Source organism: Pecten maximus, chromosome 9, assembly GCF_902652985.1.
Source record: "Pecten maximus chromosome 9, xPecMax1.1, whole genome shotgun sequence".
Classification (NCBI taxonomy): domain Eukaryota; kingdom Metazoa; phylum Mollusca; class Bivalvia; order Pectinida; family Pectinidae; genus Pecten; species Pecten maximus.
Window position 1 is genome coordinate 31,961,357 of NC_047023.1, and position 16,355 is coordinate 31,977,711.

General features: G+C 35.3%; 1 protein-coding gene across 6 annotated transcripts in view; it reads right to left on the reverse strand.

Annotated features, from left to right (window-relative positions):
* LOC117334043 overlaps positions 1 to 16,355 on the reverse strand; it is a 117,609-nt gene that overhangs the window by 78,426 nt on the left and 22,828 nt on the right. For 3 of the 6 annotated variants that reach the window (XM_033893466.1, XM_033893465.1, XM_033893463.1), the window contains exons 6-8: positions 14,984 to 15,093; positions 13,499 to 13,544; positions 2,406 to 2,557 (exon numbers count right to left, since the gene is read on the reverse strand). In XM_033893466.1, the coding sequence (XP_033749357.1) occupies positions 2,406 to 2,557; positions 13,499 to 13,544; positions 14,984 to 15,093 (308 nt within the window). The remainder of the gene's footprint in view (positions 1 to 2,405; positions 2,558 to 13,498; positions 13,545 to 14,983; positions 15,094 to 16,355) is intronic. The other 3 variants (XM_033893468.1, XM_033893464.1, XM_033893467.1) reach the window with 2 other exon arrangements.

Below are 16,355 nucleotides of genomic sequence, written 5' to 3' on the forward strand. Positions count from 1 at the left end.
CAATCCTTTGTCCCAGGAAGTTAGTGTCCCATCCCCTACTTTGGAATCCTTTGTCTCAGGAACTTATTGTCCCATCCCCAACTTTGGAATCCTTTGTCCCAGGAAGTTAGTGTCCCATCCCCAAATTTGGAATCCTTTGTCCCAGGACGTTAGTGTCCCATCCCCTACTTTGGAATTCTTTGTCCCAGGAAGTTAGTGTCCCATCCCCAACTTTTGAATCCTTTGTCCCAGGAAGTTAGTGTCCCATCCCCAACTTTGGAATCCTTTGTCCCAGGAAGTTAGTGTCCCATCCCCAACTTTGGAATCCTTTGTCCCAGGAACTTATTGTCCAATCCCCAACTTTGGAATCCTTTGTCCCAGGAAGTTAGTGTCCCATCCCTAATTTTGGAATCCTTTGTCCCAGGAAGTTAGTGTCCAATCCCCTACTTTGGAATCCTTTCTCTCAGGAAGTTAGTGTCCCATCCCCTACTTTGGAATCCTTTCTCTCAGGAAGTTAGTGTCCCATCCCCTACTTTGGAATCCTTTGTCCCAGGACGTTAGTGTACCATCCCCAACTTTGGAATCCTTTGTCCCAGGAAGTTAGTGTCCCATCCCTAACTTTGGAATCCTTTGTCCCAGGACGTTAGTGTCCCATCCCTAATTTTGGAATCCTTTGTCCCAGGAAGTTAGTGTACCATCCCCTACATTGAAATCCTTTGTCCCAGGAAGTGAGTGTCCCATCTATGAATATCTTGACTATATGTCTTTTCGTTATTGAATTTGAATGTCAAAAAGTTGACATCGGATGGACAAAACATGATGCATGCATGACACACCACTAGCTGCTCAACTAAAATCTGTATTGATATTGACATGTTTTGATAAATTAATGGTTATTAAAATTCTGACTGTGTCATCATGATTGCCTGAGGATAATTTCAACATACTTATACATGAATATTAAACAAAAATATATAACTAGATATGAAAATTCAATAAACACCCATTAAAAGCACAAAATGATACATCTGCTACACATAATATACTAGAAATATGATCAAGAGGGATTTTGACATTCACCAATAATGTATGATCTTTGTGAGTTGGCTACATGTTTGAGCTTTTCTATATTTTTCTTCTTCTTTCCACTTCATGTTGAAATATGAATACTTTCATTTCTTCTTCAAATCAATCAAAAATTAAACATGTACGACAAGAAACAAAGACATTCATTGATTGCCAAGTGAGAATTATATTACAAAGATTAACAGGAAATCCAAGATGGTCACTTAAATAGCAATTGTTTTCGATCTGCTCAAAACTGAGATCAATCTATGAAACACTGTCCTATCAACACAAAGTCATTTTGATCAATTCCAAATCTTTATAGACATCATATGATAAATCTGGCTCTGGTTTCATTAATACTCCTTAACGTCGGAAAATTTATTAACTTAAAACTTTCCATAGGAAAGTATTACAGAAATTTATCAATTAATCAAATTTTCTCATGATTTCTATGGAAAGTTCAGTAATTTCCTTAATGTTAAGGAATATTGATGAAAGTGGCCCCTGGAATTTCAGAAAGATCCCTCCAGTAGACCATAAGGAAATGGTGATTTTAACAGCCAATTGATTATGGTTATGGTGGGGAAGCTTAAAAGTCAGTGAAATGAAGAAATATATATAAGACCGTGACTTATTGTCTACATGCCAACACATTTTCAGTAAACTTATTTCCATGGCAACAGTCAAGCAACTAAACCATTTTATATGTAGCTACTCAGAATGAGGCTGTATTCATGACCAATGTAGCTACTCAGAATGAGGCTATATTCATGACCTGTGTATACGTAGCTACTCAGAATGAGGCTATATTCATGACCTGTGTATACGTAGCTACTCAGAATGAGGCTATATTCATGACCTGTGTAGCTACTCAGAATGAGGCTATATTCATGACCTGTGTATACGTAGCTACTCAGAATGAGGCTATATTCATGACCTGTGTAGCTACTCAGAATGAGGCTGTATCCATGACCTGTGTAGCTACTCAGAATGAGGCTATATACAATTCATGAACTAACATTTGACTGCATCATTCCATTTTAAGCACTTGGCCACATGTCATGGAAAATAGTCTTGTACTTACATCAGCAAGATTTTTAAATTCAAATGACAATACATTTCTTTATATTAAAAAAGTCCTCAAGACAAACATAAAAGATTTACCTTCCTAAACTGGTAACAAAATTGATAAAATACATAAAATTTGAATGTACACAAACAATATTTTCTGAGTCCAAATTAACATATTTCTGTGCTACATTGACTTGAAAAAAGAAATTGCAGATTCAGGCAAAGACAAGTATTTCCCATTCCAAACCAGCAGACCACTTTAAAATGATATTCAACATAATTCTGACCTTGATTCGGCCAACGGCTTCCTGAGCTTGCATCATGCGAAGAGCCTTGGATGGTTGACCTTCGGAGATCAGCTGGGTAGACCCCAAGTATTTGGCACGGAAAAGTACTCCTTCTATCAAGACTTCAGGGTTGTCGGGATTACGCAGCGAAACTGGAAAGAATACAGACAAGTTATAGAAATAGTCAACCAGATGCTTAAATTGTCAGATATTTTTACAAGTAAGTGAATCTATTAAATTTATATACATCATTTTTGACTTTTAATATTCTATTGAAACAAACAGAATGAGTACAGGTTTTTACAAACACAAGCTCCTATCCACAACACCAGACAAATCCAATGTCTATATCTATGAATGACAGAAAACACAACATTAGAGTCCCAATCAGCCTACAGGACTCACTTGGTATCATGGAAACATATTTAACATTTACTTACAAAGCATGTCAAAAAGGTGAAACATTTTCAATTCTTCTGAACTTTTAAAGAATGTTAAGTATTTTGGTTTCAAAACTTTACCTACAAGAACTTCACAGTATGAAGAAAGGTATAGAACAAAAATCAACTGACACAATTTGAATGATTAGATAAATTTTACCAATATTGTCTTGAATATGGGTCAAGGTCATCTTTTGTTTTCTAGGGTGCTACTTGCAAAATTTCATGATTCTTTGATTTTTGGTTTAACAAAATGATTCGTTTGAGTGTTATGACAAAGCTGAGCTCTGTGACCTTGAATGTTTTCTTTTAGATTTTTTCCTTTGGCCTGATTCCAGAAAAATTACCTACCAAACATCATGATTCTAAGTCTAAGCCTTAGGAAAAAACGAAAATACCAGTAAGCTGTTTCAGCAAAGCTCATGACCCTGTGACCTTAAATAAAATAAGGGTCAATAACCTTTCTTTTCACAAACGTTGAAGGACATAACTAACCAAACATCAGGATTGTAGCCCTTTCTGGATTTTTTTTTCTGAAGTGTTTTTCCAAAGCTGACCTCTGTGACCTTGAATGAGCCAATGTCATTGCTTTATATGTTAGACTACATTTCAGGAAGCTAGACATCCAATATCATGAGTTTATGGTCACTCCAATAAGTCATTTGAATTAATAACTTATGACAACCATGCCACCACAGCATTAGTTACCTGACTGTCTGTGGGCCTGGTAAGCTAATTCTACTGATATAAAAGACAGTTTCAAGATTTACCACCATTTGTTGTTATGAATCAAAAGTAAAACAATTTCCGAGACAAAATAACCATCCAATTTCACTATACAGGCTTTATTCAAATATGGAGACAAACAAACATAACTAAATACTAAACTTTATATATGAAAACTACAATATTCATAAGCTGAAATGACAAGTTTCTTTCAATAAAACCTCCCGCAATGATTTTGCTTTCGCCCCTACTACTATATGGTGCCAGAATTACCAGAACAACATCTGTGAATGACACTTGCCTCCGTCAATCACACTCTCACTGTCTCATTCTCTGTAATGCTTTGTACAAAATTGTGAGATTTCTTTAGTTCTCAGTAAAGCCTTAGGCTAGCAATTTCATTGAGTTCATAAAAAGATTTGTTTTTCTATTTGTACCAAGTCATAACTGAAATGAAAGTCTGACCAGAAATCCACTAAGGACATACAGCTTACAGCTAAATACATCCCACTGATGTTTTCTCCTTTCTTTTGATGATGTTGAAAGTTGTTAATATCCAGACTTAATGGTATCATATATATAGATGGGTCTTTTTAATCTGAAATTCTAGCCATTTTTTAATTTCCATCAAAATCAAAAGTAGGGATGAAAGGCTGCTGATTCATAATTTTATTTCATAATATAGAATGTTATGAAAAGATTTCTAAGAAAAAACCATAAAAAAAAAAAAAAAAAAAATGGAATCAAGAATTTCTAGAATGATATAAACTTTATTCATTTTACAACAAGTGTGAAACAAGTTATACCAACTTATATTACTGTTGTTGGCCCCGATGGAAGTGTGAGAGGGGTATTACTGTGGGAGGACACCAGAGGACCCAGAGAAAACCCAGGTGGTGGAGTAGGTGACACCATACCATTCCATGTCCTATTGGGGAATCAAACCCTGGTTGTCTGGGTGAAAAGTGTGTTACCATTGTACCACCTGACCACCAAAATGTAACCAGCATTACAGAGCTCAATTCAACAAAATATTTAGAATTGTTACCAACAGCAAATCAGCAACAACATTTGCATAGAAACTGACAGCCAATCAGAATTTCAGTTTGGGTAGAAACTAATGGCCAATCAGAATTTCTGATGGCCGATTAGAACTTCAGATCGGGTAGAAACTGATGGCTAATTAGAACTTTTGATTGGATAGAAACAGATGGCCAATCAGAACTTCAGATTGGGTATATACTGATGGCCGATTAGAACTTTTGATTGGATAGAAACAAATGGCCAATCAGAACTTCAGATTGGGTATATACTAATGGCCGATTAGAACTTTTGATTGGATAGAAACAAATGGCCAATCAGAACTTCAGATTTGGTATAAACTGATGGCCAATCAGAAATATTGATTACATAGAAACAGATCATTGATGGCCAATCAGAACTTCAGATTGGGTAGAAACTGAAGACCAATCACAACTTTAAATTAAATAGAAACTGATGGCCAAAAAACACTGATGATAAGTCCAACCAATCATTGGTAAAAGCCAGTTGTTGGATGGTAAGTATTCACATATACACATGATTCTCAGTAGTGTGAGTAGCACAACGGTACAGAAGTAACTTAAAGAAACATTACAAGGATGTCAAAGTATAATCACACCTAGCCCTTCTGGTTGTAAACAAATTCATTTGGTAAGTTGATTTCAGATCAAATCATTTACATTAAAACATTATTTTTTCACATCTCTCATATAAAAAGTAAAATAATGACAGTTTTATGAAACTTTATATGAGGCAATATCCTTTAAATATTCCTAATGGAAAATTTGTCCTTATGCTATCTATTCAAAACACTAAGCAAGCTAGTGTTTAGGAGTTTCTATGTTCTTATTTAGAAGTTTATATCCGCAGGGCAATATGGCACTCAATTCTTACTTCCTGTCACAAGTTCCCGATATAGACATATATGTGGATCAATAAAATTTTACAGTATCTCAGACAAGCAGGTATATGTTAGCTTGCTATCATGTCTGTCTCTGTGAAGGACAATTGCATAAACTCTTCCCAGACAGTTTTTCCTCCTAATTGAGAAACATGACCAGCATCCAAAGTCGACGCTAATTTGGGTCGTAGTGCCTGGTACTTGATGACAATTTTACATGTTTTGTTTAATTGTGTTAGACATCAAGAAATTTACAGTATATTTGATTACAAGAGACCTAATGGACTTGTGTTTTTCTCCAAATGCTAATCCTTACTATAATTTATGAAGTGGAGATTTTATTGAAAGATTTCATCTGTATAAACTTAGAAGTTCTTTATTTATCTCAGCATGCCTATATATCCTTATATCTGACCTTCTGAAAAAGATGCTTCAGGTCACATTTGCTCAGAATCAATTTAGTGGTTCTTAAGAAGAAGTCACTTAAAGAACAACAATTCCACCGAAGTAGATATGTCACCTGTGTAGAAAGTTGGGTAATTACAAGAGTTATTGCATGGAAACAGATTTTCTATTTATAGGAATCGCATAACCCTGACCTTTGACCTTTGGACCCATCAAAAACCTAATCAATGAAAGCACTTGTAATAAGGTATGACCTTTGACCTTTAGACCAGTCAAAAACCAATTCAATGAAAGCACTTGTGGTAAGGAATAACTGCACGAAAATTGAGTTATAAGAAAACAAATTTTCTATTTAGAATAACAGTGAGCTTGACATTTGGCCTTTGGACCTGAAAAGCAATACCAATCAAGCACTACATGAAGTTTGAGTCAAGGGAACTCGAGTTATCACAAGGAAACCTCTGTGCGGATGCCATTGCCGCTGTTATAGTGATACTTATATATCACCTAGGCCTGCTTTTTGCAGGCGACACAAAAAGCTGACAATACCCCTATATGCCAGGTAAGCCAAGCATCATTTGTCATTTCCTTTAGTTGAATAAATTTTGAAAGTAAAATTTAAAGGTGTTTATCTATAAACTAGACCTTGACCCTGGGTGAGAGTGTTACATTGGTATTTCCACAGCTCGAACCAAAATAATATAACATATTGAGTTTCAAAACATCAGTAATATCTAAGCCATCAATACATTACTTGAGGAATGGAACAGCCAACAAAGTAAGGTGGACTATAAAATGTGAAATATCCCACCAACAATAAAAAGACCTCAACCCTAAATAATATGTATTTACTTATCTGGCCTACCACAAGTTCCTACAACAGTAGTCAAAATTATACCAAAGTTATATAAAGGTTATAACACTCTGTATAAATGTAGATAAATCAGCAAATTGTTTCAAATTTTCTCTTCTTTACAAAATAATCACAGTTTACTTAATATTCGTAGAAAACAGAAGACGTATGTATACATGCACTTGCTATATACCGGTATAACCTAAAGAGTGTCATAAAAATTTTTTTAAACATTTTATAGAAATTGTCATGGTTACAAAATGGAATGCATGTACTACATATCACAATTCACAAAGCATCCTCATATTCCTATATGCTTGAACTATCACTAATCATGATTTAATGAAGACTTTGTATGTTTATAGGTAAGAATAGAAGAATGGGTTATATTGATGACCTATTGTCATCCTTAGGTGTTGGGAAAAAAATAAGTATTAATTTCTGGGAAAAAAATGGGCCATGGAACATACTACCCATAGGCCTGGAATCATCAACAGTATAACCACAATCAGGGAAATGGTCAGTCTCCTGTAACCAGTATAAAATTCTACAAAAGCTATATTTAAGAACCATGATCTGAGAGTTAATGACTTAAGTGGTGTAATTTTCACCATGACTTCAAATAATTGGCATTGTGACGAGTTATGCCCTAACATTTTTATCAATTTTTTTTGTATATTCTTTTGTGATGATCATTTTTTATACTATTTATACTTTATTTGTGTCCTAATTTAGGAATGAAATCCCATCAGTGTAGCTCATCCATTAAAAAGCAGAAATAGAGTTGGGGTTAAAGGTCAATTCAGAAATAAATCCCTGTTAGTGTAGCTCATCCAATCAAAAGAAGATATTGAGTAGGGGTTAAGGTCAATTCAGAAATGAATTCCCCATCAGTATAGCTCATCCAATCAAATGAAGATATAGGGTAGTGGGCTAAAGATAATTTACATACCATGTGTGGCAATGCAAACAACTCAGTTTGTTAATTTTCTAATATCTTCTAAAATCTCATTACTAATATTTATATCAAACCGCTCAAAAAGCTGACAGACCTTTGAAGAACAGAATGATTATAAAGACATGTTACAACTAAAGATTTGTGAACTAATCTTAACTGTAAAATGGTAATTAATTTGTAGGATCATGATTTTAACATAAGCAAGTACCACACTTGAAAGTGGTTTCACATTTAAATTGAACGGACAAGCTGGAAATTGGAAATTGACTTAATATCGGAAGAGCATTATAACAAGAGATCCCAGAGGGATCTTGGCGCCCACCATTGAATGTTCTTCATAGGTTCCATGTCAGATTGATCTTTTCTCTACTTTTCTCTTCTTCTAAGTCTTACTAATCTGTGTAAATTCAGAAGAAACCTCTAGTACTTTTCAAACAAGGGAAACCTATATATAAAATTTAAGATTTAGGCACCAAGGGGAACCTATATATGGAATTTGAGAAAGATTCCTTCAGTACTTTCTGAGAAATAGCGATAACAAACTTCAATTGTCAAAATCCAAGATGGCTGCCTGTCGGCCATGTTGTTTTCCGATTGGTCTCAAAATGCAATATGCATAACTAGGCACGAAGGGGAACCTACATATGAAATTTCAGGAAGATCCCTTCAGTGCTTTCTGAGAATTAGCGATAACAAACTTCAATTGTCAAAATCCAAGATGACTGCCTGTCGGCCATGTTGTTTTCTGATTGGTCTCAAAATGCAATATGCATAACTAGGCACCAAGGGAAACCTACATATGAAATTTGAGAATGATCCCTTCAGTACTTTTTCAGAAATAGCGATAACAAACTTCAATTGTCAAAATCCAAGATGGTTGCCTGTCGGCCATGTTGTTTTCTGATTGGTCTCAAAATGCAATATGCATAACTAGGCACCAAGGGGAACCTACATATGAAATTTGAGAAAGATCCCTTCAGTACTTTCTCAGAAATAGCGATAACAAACTTCAATTGTCAAAATCCAAGATGGCTGCCTGTCGCTAGGTTGTTTTCCGATCGGTCCCAAAATGCAATATGCATAACAAGGCACCAAGGGGAACCTACATATGAAATTTGAGAAAGATCCCTTCAGTACTTTCTCAGAAATAGCGATAACAAACTTCAATGGTCAAAATCCAAGATGGCTGCCTGTCGGCCATGTTGTTTTCTGATCAATCCCAAAATGCAATATGCATAACTAGGCACCAAGGGAAACCAACATATGAAATTTGAGAAAGATCCCTTCAGTACTTTCTCAGAAATAGCGATAACAAACTTCAATGGTCAAAATCCAAGATGGCCGCCTGTCGGCCATGTTGTTTTCCGATCGATCCCAAAATGCAATATGCATAACTAGGCACCAAGGGAAACCAACATATGAAATTTGAGAAAGATCCCTTCAGTACTTTCTCAGAAATAGCGATAACAAACTTCAATGGTCAAAATCCAAGATGGCTGCCTGTCGGCCATGTTGTTTTCCGATCGGTCCCAAAATGCAATATGCATAACTAGGCACCAAGGGAAACCCACATATGAAATTTGAGAAAGATCCCTTCAGTACTTTCTCAGAAATAGCGATAACAAACTTCAATGGTCAAAATCCAAGATGGCTGCCTGTCGGCCATGTTGTTTTCCGATCGGTCCCAAAATGCAATATGCATAACTAGGCACCAAGGGAAACCCACATATGAAATTTGAGAAAGATCCCTTCAGTACTTTCTCAGAAATAGCGATAACAAACTTCAATGGTCAAAATCCAAGATGGCTGCCTGTCGGCCATGTTGTTTTCCGATCGGTCCCAAAATGCAATATGCATAACTAGGCACCAAGGGGAACCTACATATGAAATTTGAGAAAGATCCCTTCAGTACTTTCTCAGAAATAGCGATAACAAACTTCAATGGTCAAAATCCAAGATGGCTGCCTGTCGGCCATGTTGTTTTCCGATCGGTCCCAAAATGCAATATGCATAACTAGGCACCAAGGGAAACCCACATATGAAATTTGAGAAAGATCCCTTCAGTACTTTCTCAGAAATAGCGATAACAAACTTCAATGGTCAAAATCCAAGATGGCTGCCTGTCGGCCATGTTGTTTTCCGATCGGTCCCAAAATGCAATATGCATAACTAGGCACCAAGGGAAACCCACATATGAAATTTGAGAAAGATCCCTTCAGTACTTTCTCAGAAATAGCGATAACAAACTTCAATGGTCAAAATCCAAGATGGCTGCCTGTCGGCCATGTTGTTTTCCGATCGGTCCCAAAATGCAATATGCATAACTAGGCACCAAGGGGAACCTACATATGAAATTTGAGAAAGATCCCTTCAGTACTTTCTCAGAAATAGCGATAACAAACTTCAATGGTCAAAATCCAAGATGGCTGCCTGTCGGCCATGTTGTTTTCCGATCGGTCCCAAAATGCAATATGCATAACTAGGCACCAAGGGGAACCTACATATGAAATTTGAGAAAGATCCCTTCAGTACTTTCTCAGAAATAGCGATAACAAGAATTGTTTACGGACGGACGGACGGACGGAGGGAGGGACGGACGGACGGACGGACGACGGACCACGGACGCAGGGCGATTTGAATAGCCCACCATCTGATGATGGTGGGCTAAAAATGTAACTGGGAGTGTCAAAAAAATATTTCAACTATGATGTTCCTTTTACTATAAATCTTTGAACAATATGAATTTCTAACAAAACTTAAAACTGAAACAACACAACTTCATAAAACTGAGAAACAAGATTTGTGTAAAATCAGTTTCCATTATTAAACAAAAATAAACAAAAAATAGAAATAATTCATTTAATCAAAAGGACAATTATCAAGTAACAGTGACCTCAACCATGGCAACCACATCCCCCACAACACAGCATAAATTAAAACTTCACAATAACAACTTACCATCATTACACAATTTAGTTAAGTTAGTAGGTAGATTCCAAAAGGATGCATGAAAAACAGTAGGAAAGTAGTTTGTTAGAAAGCACGGTTATAACATAGCATATATGTATATTCATTGCGAGAGATTCTAGAATTAATATTTTGTACTTTGTCTCACTAAAAATATATAAATTAACCATAAAAGAGCATAAACATTCAAAATACTATATATATGAACTATACTTTTGCACATTCAGCTTATTTCTTATTTTCTTATTCCATTGTTTTTATGTTGAATTTCTAATTCTACCGAGCTCAAATTACAGAAGGGCAGTAACTCTTAAGCTTCTAACAAATATTATAAAGAAAGCAGAGTTACTGCCCTTTACCCAATGTGCATTATTGTCTCTGAAACCTGCATTTGCTGTGCACATGGACTAGAAGTCCCACACAAAAGGTCTTGATATGATTTTTCAACAAAATTGACAAAATAAGATAAGAACAACATAAATATGTGCTCAAAGCCAATATAGAAAACTTATTATTGGTAAGCAAATAAATGAAACAGCTCTACGAGTCGAACTTGTGATATATAATAGAGTCAGTATGCCCCGTCATACTTCAGTTTTTTGACAATTACATTTTAACTGACAAACACTTCATTGTCAAATTATATACAAAGTTGACAATAATTCATTCTTCAAGACTTTTTAAGGTAAAAAGACCAATTATCATGAAGCAAACAATGAATTTCTTAAAGACATATGTGTTTTTTCTATCTATTTATATAGCTGAAATACAACAAAACTGCTTTACTAGATGCATGTATTATATAAATAAAAGAGATGTGGTTCGAAAATACTGGTTGTACATGTGTTACATGAATAGTTTGTAATTGTCAAAATTCTGACTTACGGATGACAATAGACAGACAGTAGATCATAGTTAGTGTACTTAAATAATAATAGTCAATTTGCCAGATTATAAATGAAGAATACTGCTACAAATCGAGTGTTAATAACATCTGTCAGGGGAGGCAATAGTATACTGTGGAATATATACAATATTGGATAACAAATTAGCAATGAAATGTGGTCACACAAATCCAGGTCAAATAATAAAATCCAGATATCAAACAAAAATGATCAGACATAATTTACTTCTTATAATCTATATTGTACTTCTTATTCAACAAAAGATTACTTAATTTTGGAGCACAGATTCTGAAAATTATTGATATTTTATACATATATTCCTTGAAAAAAAGAAATGCATTTAGATTGTTTTTTAAATTGTGCAAGATTGTCCAAACAGCTTGCTGAAATACTAAAGAAAACACCAAGCAAAATTAATTTGATGCAGAGTCAGTGCACAGCATGTTAATTGTATGTTATTGTAGAGCAATTCATCAGTCATAATTTCAAGAAAACATATCTATCTGATTTCAGCAAATTAAAACAGACTTTGATGAAAATATCAAATACTGAAGGAATTTTCTACAGAAAATAATTTACTGATTTAACTATTCCATAAAAAATTTCCCTGAAAGATACAGTTTCATTTAGACGTGTATATCTCTACCAGTCAGAAATATTTGTACAAAAAATATCTAAAAAAAAAAACCATACAATGAACTAACTGTGGCCTTTTAATCTTACTAATACCTGATTTAATAGAAATTCTGAAACAAAGTCTTCATACATCATAGTTCATATTCCTGGCCAGTCAGGGGCTTACAAATAATCATCTTTAATTAATCTTAAATAACATACTTTGGCCCGAATATAAATCTGTTGACCATGTTACTGTCAAAGACTAAACACAGGGGAATTTTGAATGAGTTGATTCCTCAAAAAAAAGAAAAAAAAAAATCTGTCACTTTGATATTACAGACATTCCCAGAAGACTTGAAATTCAAAAGTTTTCTGAATTAAATGCAACTCTTTTCCACTTATCTTGTATAAAACATTTTTGAATATATAAAGTCTCAATAATGATGTCTTCATTTGTTCAAGATGACATCATAATAGTTTCAACCAAGATATCATTTTGACAGTCTCAAGCTACAATACGAAAGTTCAAATGTACATACTGAAAATGTTGCACTCACATATAAATGTAAACTGTAATTAATTTAGTGATACCTGAAATATAACCCATTGTCAGGGTAACTGTTCTGAGGAAAATACAGGACACCGACCATAATGTCTACAAATCTGTATTGAGAGAAGGATGACCCAGGGGTGCGAGGAACAGATATATAGGAGCCATGCTAAAAACTGTGCAAAGACTAAAACCAGGTGAGCATTAAAACCGTCACCGCATATTTAAAATTCTAGCCAAGAAAAAATATCAAATGGCATTATTTCTATTGAGGAACAATTTATACTTTTGACAAAACAAAAAACAAATCAATTGTTAAATTTTATTATGTGGAGGTTGCTTGTTTTCTTCCTGATGACACCTCTAACCAGAAAATAAAATGTTCCATTAATTCAATTTCATAGAAGTAAACCCGAAATCTACAAAAATAGTCCATCTAAACTAAAACCAGAAAAGTCAACAAAAAATGAGACATTGTCATACAATACAACTTTAAAGTTTAGCCCCAATCCATCAAGCCTTTTTCCCAAAACTTCTCGCACAACTTGAAGCCTTATGCCCAAAACTTATCATCAAATGCAGCCTTTAGCCAAAAATATTAAGGGTTTTTCTACTCACCTATGCAGGTGTAATGCAAAATAGCACAACACATGGAACGACTGTAGAACCAGCTTGTGCCACATCCAGTAATAAAAACTTGTAAAAAACTAATAAAATTTGATATCTTACATGAGTCCTTCTCACCTTCTTTGGCACGAGAGCGCCGCTTCTCAGCCTGAAAATATAGGAAACATACAAACATGACTACATATATATCACTGTGAACACTGTCTAATTTCAAATCTATACAAATAAAATATATTTGCCTAAGCTGAACCACTTATGCATGGTCTTATTATTACCTGATGTGTTGAAAATCAAATTGATAAAATGTTATTGCAATATAGCAAAAATCTTGATACATGTGACTTCCATGTTGGATTCTACCAGAACAATAGTGACAGGTGATGTAACAATCTAACATTTGATAACTGAAGTCGGTAATTAAAATAAACCAATGGCCATGTAAATGATGGCTAGTGTAAACACATTTTATTGCCACAAAATGGAAATATAGTGAATGACATTTCATTTTTTATTGAAATGATAGATCTTTGTCCAGTAAAGTCTTTTTGCAGCATTAAAATGAAATCTTGAACAAAAATCTTAATGAAATACTGAAAACATGAAGCTGGTGTTTAATAGTGGACTGGACATTTCACCACTGATCAATTTTATTATGCTGTAACACAAGAGAATCATCATTGTCACAACTCTGTTGGATCTATTTTTTTTTAAAACGAGAAACTGGAAAATACTAGCACTGGCAGGAATATAGACTATGGACGGACAACAGACCCAACAGTCTACCATTTTACCGCCTATCACTCCACAACTTCCACCACCTAAAATGACATCATAATATGACACCTCCATCCATATATCCTAACAACAACTTTTCAAATTTCCCATAGTTAAAAATTCTCTAATCCAATGATACTAATTATGTATGTGACCCATTGAACCAGTTAAGACTTGCTTTGCCAGGCTGATGTTATATTTCCTTAACTCTGTGGGCATTTATATGAATTAAGCCTATATAAACCAAAGTGGAAAGTGTGAAATACATATATGGATTGTGAATTTCAAATCCCAGTATAATGCTCTAAAATATTAAAATACAGGCTGTGATCTCTCTATAAGCTCTCTATGAGATTTGGTTTGGTTTGGTTTAATTTGTTTAACGTCCTATTAACAGCTAAGGTCATTCAAGGACGGCCTCCTGTGCGTGCGACATGCATGAGTGTAGTGAGTGCGTATGTGTGTTTTGGGAGGCTGCGGTATGTTCGTGTTAAGTCTCCTTGTGATAGGCCGGATCTTTTGCCAATTTATAGTGCTACCTAACTGAAGCATACTGCCGAAGACACCCAGCAGGACACCCCACCCGGTCACATTATACTGACAACGGGCGAACCAGTCGTCCCACTCCTAATATGCTGAGCGCTAAGCAGGAGTAGCAACTACCATTTTTAATGACTCTGGTATGTCTCAGCCAGGGGACAGAACCCAAAGCCTTCCTCACAGGGGCAAACCCTCAACTGAAGACCAAAAGTGAGGCATTGTCAAGGGAGACATTAGGAAAAAGAAAGTTGCATAAGCTCTCTACAAGCTCACCTGAGCACTCCGGTTAACAGGTGGTTGGCTTAATTCAGGAATATCTACATACTGGTCCTTCTGGTACTGTTTCTGTAGTAGTATGTCTGTCTCTTCATCCGTGTCAAAGTCTGGAAAGATAACAAAACATAGTCTTCACTGATATCCCATAACAAAGAAAGCTCAATTCTATCGTAAAAAGAACTGAAATGTATAGAACTGTATAGCAAATAATGTTATCTAAGCATTTTAAATGGCATTCAAATGAAAATAAATGACATTATCACAAAACATGTTTTCAACATCTATAGAAAATTATTAATGAAAAATTAATCATTCACAACTACAAATTAGGGCAAGCTTAATGTTTGTATCTTTAAATACTACACAGTACTTCAATAGGGCCAAAATCTCAACGACGTGCAATCTATACGGCAGGACAAATGGTAACATTCACACATAGAGAAGACAGGCAAAACGTTTATAGGACCCGGTAGGGACAAACACACATAATGCAAGATTGGTCTAATGTGTCATGTTAAGTCAGGTGTTTTTATGTGTTTTGGTGAAGGTCACATATGTCATCAGATATTATTTGAAAACATTACAATAAGGAAAATAAGAACAGGGAACAGAGAACCAGGCAAGAAAAGATAGCCACATGCAAGAAAGACCATGTTATAACATATACATTTGTATTATGCATTTACTAAAAAAAAAAACAAGGAGTCGGATAACTTTTATCTTTATCAAATGTACACTCCCAAATCCCAATTCTACACAAAAGTTACCTTATTGCTATAGGGATACAGGAGGATGTGCACTACACCTCCCTTACTCCCCCCACACCCAGATACAGTTGATACCTGTGATTGGGGCGGAGTAGGCTGGTGGGAGAGAACACTATTTGAGCATCATATGTTCCTCCTACATTGTATAGAAGATCAAGAGTGTTGTAAAATGATATATGATAGTTTTCAGCCCCGTTGGTTGGGATTTGGTTGTATGATGTGCCTTAATATCACAGTGCCTTCTTGATAGCGATATGGTGAAATTTTTTAATAGAAATTATTGAAAAAGAAGAATTTTGATAGGAGGAACTTTTTGGTATGGATGCATGACATCAGCTATGTAGCTGTATGCTACAGCAGTGCTACCTTGTCAATCAAAGTGTGCAACACATCTAATCAACAGAGTGCTATAACTGTGACAATGTCAGTGGTCAGTGAGGAAGGTCAAAGACTCACACAATTATAGACCTCACTGCTGTATATGTGTAGATAGTGGTATGTTGGGGGGTGGTGGTGGTGGTGGTGGTAGCGGTGTTGGGAGGAGGGGGGGAGGGGGGTGATTTCAAACAGACATGTTGGGGGTGGGTGTGTGTGTGTGTGTG